Source organism: Hibiscus syriacus, unplaced genomic scaffold, assembly GCF_006381635.1.
Source record: "Hibiscus syriacus cultivar Baekdansim isolate YM2019G1 unplaced genomic scaffold, ASM638163v2 tig00003041_pilon, whole genome shotgun sequence".
Classification (NCBI taxonomy): Eukaryota; Viridiplantae; Streptophyta; class Magnoliopsida; order Malvales; family Malvaceae; genus Hibiscus; species Hibiscus syriacus.
In genome coordinates, this window is record NW_024061960.1 from 6,084,209 (window position 1) to 6,093,888 (window position 9,680).

Sequence of the window (9,680 nt, forward strand, 5' to 3'; positions counted from 1 at the left end):
AAACTACAAAATTATTATATCTCTCCAATATAATTCTCTCCTAATTTTAAAAATTGGTCACTAAGAAATCTTATTCTATAAGACCCCTTTTCCTAAAATTAGTGTTTTATTAAATAAATTTAAATATCAACAAAAATTTAATCACTAGAATTACATCAAAATTTAACTTAATTATCCATTATAATTTAGATTAAAATATAACATATAAATTGATTGGTGATAGTTAAAATGATAAGATTTTTATAAAATAAAAAATAAATAATTTTAATCATAAATTTATAATCATCGAATAGTGTTAAATTAATATAAAATACTTTAAATTTTATATTGGATAATAGATCTTTTATATATATATATAGATATATATATATATATCTATATATATATATATATATATATATATATAACAAACTTTCAAAAATAACAAAACCAAGAACCAAGAGCAGAACCAAGGGTAGCGGTGAACCACTCGTCTCTATAAAATTTAGATGCTCTTTGACTATGCATTTTTTTCCTGTTAATCGTGAAAGTGCCTGAACCACAACACGTTGCACCCAAGGCTGGGTCTATCAATAGTGGTAATTAAATATTCGTCTGTGAGGGACCATGCTCGATTTCATAGGGCTTTATTCCTATTTTTCCAGGAGAGACCAAGTAAAAGAAGCCCTTTGTTTTGATTGAAAGCTACTGTGTTTTGTTGCAATGGATGCTTTGGGACTTCTCAGAATCAAGGTCCTAAGAGGCTTCAATCTTTCTGTTCTTGATAAGGTCACGGGTGCCAGTGATCCTTACGTTGTCATCACCACGGCTGGACAGGTTTGTTGTGTTTCCTCATCTCACCCATTAAACTCTTTTGAGAAATTTCATCTGCTTTATGTCATAATTTATTCTTAAAAGGGTCCCAAAGTTTTTTATCCTTTTTTGAAACAAAATTCTTTGGACCTTTCAACATACAGAGTCTAGAGTTTAGTTTCCCAGATGGGTTCACTTAAAGCATATGTTGTCAATATATGGTTGATTACAGTAATGATAACATGCTTGGAAGTATCCGATAGCGATTTGTATGAGTCCTAAGACGCAGGGTTTTAAATAATGGTCCGCAATCGCGATAGCGCCTGCAAAATAGCGGTAGTGCTTCATTCTTATATATTTACTATGGCAGCAATAACGCCTGTTATGACCGCAATCGCGGTAAACGTGACCGCGACCGCGATTTGAATCCATGCTAAGAGAACCTTAGATGGATGATTTTTGTTGATACAGAGCTTAGGTTCTGAGATAAAGTTTAATAGTGTTGTGGAAGAATCATTTTCTTAGAAATAAAATTATCATGATTGATATAATTCTTGATATGGACATTGTCCTATGAGGTTAACATTATCATGTATACCGTGACCAAACTAAATAGGGAATGGGAAGGGCTTAAACAAACTGTACTGATTTCATAAAAAAGAAGCTCTAAACAGTTGTTGATCATGTGCTGATTTCTCTGACAATAAATGTTGCAGAAAGTGAAAACCCGCTTTCTGAAGAAAAACTGCAATCCGGAGTGGAACGATGAATTAACTCTCCCAATCAAAGATCTTAACGCTCCAATCAGTTTAGTAAGTAATATCTGATTCCATGGCACCAAACCTGCAGTTTGTCTGCATACACTACAACTTACATCGGGATTTGCAGACTGTGTACGACAAAGACACGTTCAGTGATGATGATTCCATGGGAACTGCGGAGATCGACATTCAGCCGTACGTAGAAGCAGTGAGGTTGAGGAAGAGTTTGGGAGAACTCCCCAACGGCGTTGCACTCAAGAAACTACAACCATCGGAGAAAAACGACCTGGCTGATGAGAGCTGCATCATTTTGGAGGATGGCAGGATCACTCAAAAGATGCGTCTCAAACTCAATAATGTTGAGAGTGGGGAAGTGTTGATCCAACTGGAGTGGGTTGATATCCCTGGCTCCAAGGGCTTGGACCCTGATTACTGAACCTATGCCTTCAACAACTTTATCTCTCTGCTTTCCAGTTTCTGTATACGGGAACCCATCAGTAAGTACGTTGTTCCATTATATTCTGTAAACCTAAAATCGAGCCGTAATCTTATTTCAATTCGTATGTAATGATACAGAATAGGATGCAATAGATGGGTTTTGATATAATATCTCAACTAATAATTGAATATGATGTAGGGATGTAAATAAACAAATCACGTTATGAACTGTTTGTGAACTGTTCGTATAATGTTCTTTTATTAAGTTAAACAAATAAGTATGAACAAATTTTTTATGTTAAATCAGAAAATATGATAACAGTTGAGTGATGGATTAAAGATTACGAGATAATAACAAGTCTCTAAATCACTATAATCACTTAGTTCATGTTTATCTCTTTTAATTTTAACTCTAAATATTTTAATATAAATATACATTCAAAAATAAAATATTTTATGAAGGTGCCCCAAGACCTTACCAGTGGAATATTTTATGACTAAGGTTTGGACTCTAAAAAAATCTAAATTATTTTTGAAAATTTGAGAAGAGGCTGTAATGATAGTAGAAGATTTAGGTATTATATGATAAATTGAAAAAACAAATGTTGAAAATTAAGTATTGAATTTATGTATAAAATTATCTGATATAATATTTAAAGTTAAAATATTAAATATATTCGAATGATTTGATAAATATAACTTTTAGATACAATATAACATTGAAAGAAATAAAAATTATTAAATGTAACTTAAACTAAGTTAAGTAGCTCATTAAAAACTTATTATTTACAATTTTCGTATAAAATAATTATATATGGATTTTATATTAAATAATTAAAATTTTAATTTTAATTGATTAATTTTTATCAACAAACTATCAAATAAGATCTAACATATTTATTTTAATATACTTTAATATTATGTGTTATCAGATAGTTCTGAAGTTAACTTGTAAATGTTGAATTGTCATTATAATATTTTTTTAAAAAATTTTAATTTTAAAAATTATATGATTTAGACCTTATATATATATATATATATATATATATATATATATATATAATATATATATCGATTCTTTAATATGCAAGCTTCCAGCCTGCCACACATTAATTTTCGCAATCACACTAAAATATCATAATAAATAAAATCATCACAAATTATAATTTTGATGCTTATCCACTATCACAATGGTTATAATCTCAGTCAATATTAATATCAAAGCACGTTTCTTATTGGAACTTTTTTTATGTATATTAATACCTAATCCTTCTATCACAAATAATTCACAAAATTCATTATATATCCTGTTCAAAGTCTTTTGAATTAGGTTAGGTTTGTTAATATTTTATATTAATCTATTTTATTTAAAAATCAAAATATATTTATTATAATTATCCATCAATACTATCATACCTGTTGGTTTTTTAAAATATCAATTTTCATCAAATCTATACTGATCACACTAAATCTAGGTCAAATCTGTGCTAGCTGCCATCTCGATCTTTTTCATGCAATAACAATGCTTCTCAAGCGTGTTTGCGGTGATATTGAAAAACTAATGTAACACACGGAAGTTCAGGCAAAATTTTGAGGGGCCAAGCCGTAAGATTCTCAAGATTTTATGATAGTTTATAAATTTTCAGAAAGTTCAGGAACTCAACCTTTAATTTTCTCATTCCTTTAAGCTGGAAAAAACAATTTGGAAGGTTTGAACTCGAGACATTAAGGTTATGGCCACCCATGCCTTAGCCAACTAGGCTAGGGCCTATTAATGATTAAAATAAATAAAATATGTTTTATTCGTTTAAGGCTCGAGTTATAACCCAAAACCAATCCCCCTTTTCCAAATTTAAAACCCCAAAATCCCCAATTTCCCAACCCTAGCTTCAACACGTCACTTCCCGCCTCCAGTAAATCCATCACCGACCGACGTTGAGCGCACCATCACCCTCATCCGACTCGTCATCGATCGACGACCAAAATCTGAGCCTCATTGCTCCGGAAATCAGAAAAGCTTTATAGAAACCCACCCCCGTCGTCTCAGTTTTTCAAGTTTTTCGGCTGATCTGGTGACTGTCTCATCTCACCGCCACTCCCATTGGCTTCCCCGACATCGTACGATTGAAATCCAAGAGTTTTGGTCCCCTGTTGTTGTGCCAATGTCGTTCGTTGTGGGTAAGACTTTCAGCCGCCTCATTTTCAATTTTTCATCGAGATATTGGGTTGATTTTGAGTTAATTAGATTAGAATTGTTAAGCTGCAGCTTATAGAGTGATCGACCATCCTCAATGACCTTCTTCGCCGCCGCAAGCGCTGCCACATGCCGACAGTGCGTGTGGGGCTAAGTCAACTCGTTGAGTCAACACAATTGAGTCAACCCGTTGAGTCAACACGATTGAGTCAACCTGTTGAGTCAACACGATTGAGTCAACCCGTTGACTTTGACCCACGTTGACTTTGATCAAAAAGTTAAATTTTCTGAAAAGTCATATTTTATATTTTTCGACATTCTAATTCTAATTCGAATCCGAAGTCCGTTTCATCAAATTTGAACCAGTAAGTTGTTGTTCACTTATTAACCTCCCGATTCAATCCGTTATTTGCAATTAAGCTTCATTTCTGTTGTAATTTCTATTAATATGTATATGTAACATCCTCAATAACAGGTTAGTTACTAAATTGTAAAATTTCAGAATTTAGGGATAAAAGAAGAAAAGTTGAATAGTTCAATGATTTATGTGGAGATATTTCCTGAAAGTTATTAGTAATTTTTAAAGGAGATTAAGGGTAAAATGGTCTTTGTTATCTAAAGAAAATTATCTTATCTCTTTATTAAGAGATAAGCTTGTGGGGAGAGTTATCTGTAAAACTCTTCTCCCTTCTTCTTCCTCCTCCACGTGAAAGCTCAAGCAAAGGTAAGATTTATTGTTGTTGATTATTAGCTAAAATTTAAGGTTGAGTTTTGATTATTAGGTGATATTTAAGCTTAAGGAGAGCTTAAATTATCTTGAAACAATAAGATGAAGAGAATAGAGGGAATTAAAGAAAAGAGAGGAATAAGTGAAATCTTTGAAAGAGGGTTCTTTAATGAGGTTTTAGAGTGAATTTGACTTGTCATCAATCTAATTAACATGTATGAAGTGTTAGAATTGGATTTGTAACATGTTAAAATTTGGGTATGATTCTTGAATTTCTTAAGGAGAATAGGATATGAAGGTTAAAGAAGTGATTATTGAGTAGAAATGAGTGCAAATATGTATATGTAAGTTAGGAATATGAAAGGGGATGAAATATGAAGCATTTGAGTTGAATTAAATGGATTTTCGGGCTTAAAACGCAATTTCTGGGTAAGGTGTATCGATGAACCCTTTAAAGAAGAAACATCGAATGCAATTAGTGCATCGATGCACCTCCTTAATAATAAAACATTGAATGTATATAGTGTACCTATGCATGAGTAGTGCATCGATGCACCTGTTAAGGGATGCATCGATGCACTGTAGTATGTACCGATGCACTTCAATGGGAAATGGAATATATCATTATTCATTTTATGAAATGATAGACTAAAGTATATCAATTGGATACTGATATGTATCAATGTATGATTATATAGATATCGATCACGAACAAGTCCGAGTTGATTGTCAAGTTAAGATTCGATCGAAAGAGAGGAAATCATAAAGTGGATTGGAACGTAGTGAGGCCAAGGTGAGTGCACATTAGTTAGTGTATTATGTTTAATGGAAATAAGAGTTGTGACAAGTCTATTTCCTATAGTAGAATGCATGAATTCATTAATATGAGCATATGTTTGATATGTTATGTGTGTGTTATTCATTGTTACATATGTTAATGATATGAGTGAATAAATGTTTATATGATACATGTTAAGTTTCCATGATATATGCACACATGATAATATGATATAAGTTAAATTATGTAATATGATACATAACTATGAGATAAGTCAAGAAATGTATATATAATAGAGATTATGCATGTGATAAATGAATGATACGAAAAGTGACATGAACTACGTGAAAAGAAGCTACCTGATTACAGGTACATGTGAAAGAAGTTATGAGTTTATATGAACATGTGATATGAATGTGTATATGTGATACTTGAAAGTGAATCATATTATTATATGAATATGAGAAATGATATGATAAAAAGCTATGAGCATATGAGATATGACTATGTGAAACGATATAAAAGAGAATGCACATGTAAGTGTTAGGAGAGCTAGAGGTATAGTTGGCATGCCAAGAGTCGAGGGTTTATGTGGTCCTTCGAGACATAGTGGTCCTTCGGGACATATGTGATATGTGGTCCTTCGGGACATAGTGGTCCTTCGGGACATAGTAGTCCTACGGGATAAATTCTACGCGCCCCTAGTGGGAATTATACGAGCTGTGGTGACAACATAATGCACAACCTCAATAGACTCACATATTTATAGTTCTCACATGTGTACATGGGCTAATAAAGAGATAATTGTGAAATCAATGTATGTAATATATGTATATGAATTTCATGATATGATATATGTGTGATATGGGTTATTGTATCTGTTACATGAATATATGTTGATGTATAAGTGAGAGAGTATAAATGACTTATATATGATAATATAAGAATTTGTTATAAGTTATAGAATATGAATGTAAGAGATCATATGAATAAGAAATAAGAGATATGAAGTATAATAGTATAGGAGCAGGATAAAAACATAAATGATGATATATATGTAATTGTTATATGAAAAACATATGAGTGAGATGATTTGATATGATGTGTATGATATGATATTAATAGTTGTTCCTGCATGATTACAAGTTAGAGTTTACATTATATATTTATTCATCTCACTAAGTCATAGACTTAGCGTGTGAGTGTTTCACACGCAGGTTCTTACAAGCTTATGGATTGTTGAGGTGCAAGTCAGGTCAGTATTTTTCCTTACAAAGTTTAAGATCAAAAAATATATGATTTAAATGTATTTTATGGTATAAAAGAGTAGTTGGTATGTATTTAAAAGATTTGAATTGTATAAGCTCTGAATAGTTCTGTAAACGTTTTGAATAAGTTATATGTTATAAAAGTTTTAAATTACTCACAATTTTATACCAGTAAATGTTTTAAAAAGTCAATATGACACCTCAAACTCGGATCCGGGTCAGATTCGGGTTGGGGTGTTACATTTAATGGTATCAGAGCTACGGTTTAGCCGATTCTAGGCTAAAAACGAAGTCAAAAAGTGTTTTAAAAAGTACACATGCCAACACAAAGTGGAAAATTTTCTGATCTGATAGGGTATGGAGTATGATGTCTTGTTAATAAGTTAAATTATTATGTTACATAAGATAAGTGAATACTTGAGAATGATTTATGATATATATATGTTTATATGATATGATAGAAGATATGTGAACATATGCAAATGACATATGTTATATGATATGAATTGGATGATCATATGTACACGTGATATGTGATAGAAGAAATGATATGAGCACATGAATTTATGAGAGCTTCCAAAGTGAAGCACAAGGCGATAGACCTGAAGGTAATAGTATTCACCTGCCCTGGCCAGGCAGGGAGAAGAGCGAAAACCTCAGGGAATGCCTGTATATGATCAGAGAATGAATCATGATGTTGAAAGATGTTCCAATGTGTTTTCAATTATATACTTCGTTAACTCATAGAATGAATGTATCGAAATAGTTAAAAGAGTTCTGAGCACCCGAGCTCAAGGGTGAATTTGAGGAAGGTTATGTTGTTATAGACCTTTGGATAAATGATATTAAGATAATGCTAGAAGGTGTTCATTTCTCCAAAGTGGAGAAATTAAATTGAGAAGTTCGTTATTTCGTGGATAATATAGAATACGGTGAACAAATCTCACCATAAGAACGTTAAAAGATCAAGTGATGTGGTTATATTTGAAAAAAAGATTCAAGAATAAGTGTGCTAGAAGGTGTTCATTTCTCCAAAGTGGAGAAATTAAATTGAGAAGTTCGTTATTTCGTGGATAATATAGAATACGGTGAACAAATCTCACCATAAGAACGTTAAAAGATCAAGTGATGTGGTTAGAATTTGAAAAAAGATTCAAGAATAAGTGCATCGGTGATACGTTTATAAGATGAATGAAATCAGAGTTATGGATATGAAACTAAGGGGTAGTACTGTGTATAAGCAAGAGTGTGGAAATAATAAGGGTTTGTACTCTAAAAGAAAGAGTTAGCATTAGCTAACAAGATTACATGATGAAAAATGTGTTGATCATATGAATGTGATATAGTGAAGGAAATAACGATTCTTATGTTTGAGGGAAAGTAAGAATTGAAAGAGAAGTATAAAGTAATATGAAAAGATCATGTGTCTTAAAGTACATATAAGAATTAAGAAATGATGAAAGGTCGGATGTATATGATTGGTTAATTAGGGCTTGTGCTCTAGATTGAACAGTTGTTATTGACTAGCCGTAAGAGTAAAGGTGATAGAGTTAAAAAGATTGGAAGAAAAGATAAAGTGAGTTAATTAAGTATGATATGGATTTGAATATGGTTATGTATTTGGATTATATAGATATGATGAAGACAAAGAGAAGAGTATTTACAATTTTTAAAGAGAGCTTTGAGGAAGAAAAATACAAGTGCAAGAGATGGTGAAGAATAAGGTTTTGTATAAGTAAAACTAATTATTAAAGTTATAAAGATGGGATAAAGTTGTTAAACCAACATAAGAACATTAAAAGATATGTTCTTATTGGTATATACAATGAAAATTCGAGGACGAATTTTCTTAAAAGGAGGGGAGATTTGTAACATCCTCAATACCGGGTTAGTGACTAAATTGTAAAATTTTAGAATTTGGGGATAAAAGTAGAAAAGTTAAATAGTTCAATGATTTATGTGGAGATATTTCCTGAAAGTTATTAGTAATTATTAAAGGAGATTAAGGGCAAAATGGTCTTTGTTATCTAAAGAAAATTATCTTATCTCTTTATTAAGAGATAAGCTTGTGAGGAGAGTTATCTGGAAAACTCTTCTCCCTTCTTCTTCCTCCTCCACGTGAGAGCTCAAGCAAATGTAAGATTTCTTGTTGTTGATTATTAGCTGAAATTTAAGGTTGAGTTTTGATTATTAGGTGATAATTACACTTAAGGAGAGCTTAAATTATCTTGAAACAATAAGATGAAGAGAATAGAGGGAATTAAAGAAAAGAGAGAAATAAGTGAAATCTTGAAAGAGGGATCTTTAATGAGGTTTTAGAGTGAATTTTACTTGTCATTAATCTAACTAACATGTATGAAGTGTTAGAATTGGATTTGTAATATGTTAAAATTTGGGTATGATTCTTGAATTTCTTAAGGAGAATAGGATATGAAGGTTAAAGAAGTGATTATTGAGTAGAAATGAGTGCAAATATGTATATGTAAGTTAGGAATATAAAAGGGGATGAAATATGAAGCATTTGAGTTGAATTAAATGGATTTTCGGAATTAAATGGATTTTCGGGCTTAAAATGCAATTTCTGGGTAAGGTGTATCGATGCACCCTTTAAAGAAGAAACATCGAATGCAATTAGTGCATCGATGCATAAGGAGTGCATCGATGCACCTCCTTTATAATAAAACATCGAATGTATATAGTGTACCAATGCATGGGTAGTGCA

At 31.7% G+C, this 9,680-nt stretch overlaps 1 protein-coding gene across 1 annotated transcript; it reads left to right on the plus strand.

Annotated features, from left to right (window-relative positions):
- The first annotated feature begins 631 nt into the window (after positions 1-631).
- LOC120166952 (protein C2-DOMAIN ABA-RELATED 9-like) lies at positions 632-2,110 on the plus strand. Its single transcript, XM_039176107.1, has 3 exons — positions 632-816; positions 1,509-1,604; positions 1,681-2,110. Exons 1-3 carry the CDS (start codon positions 703-705, stop codon positions 1,987-1,989), a joined length of 519 nt encoding a protein of 172 aa, XP_039032038.1. The 5' UTR covers positions 632-702; the 3' UTR covers positions 1,990-2,110.
- Positions 2,111-9,680: the final 7,570 nt, after the last annotated feature.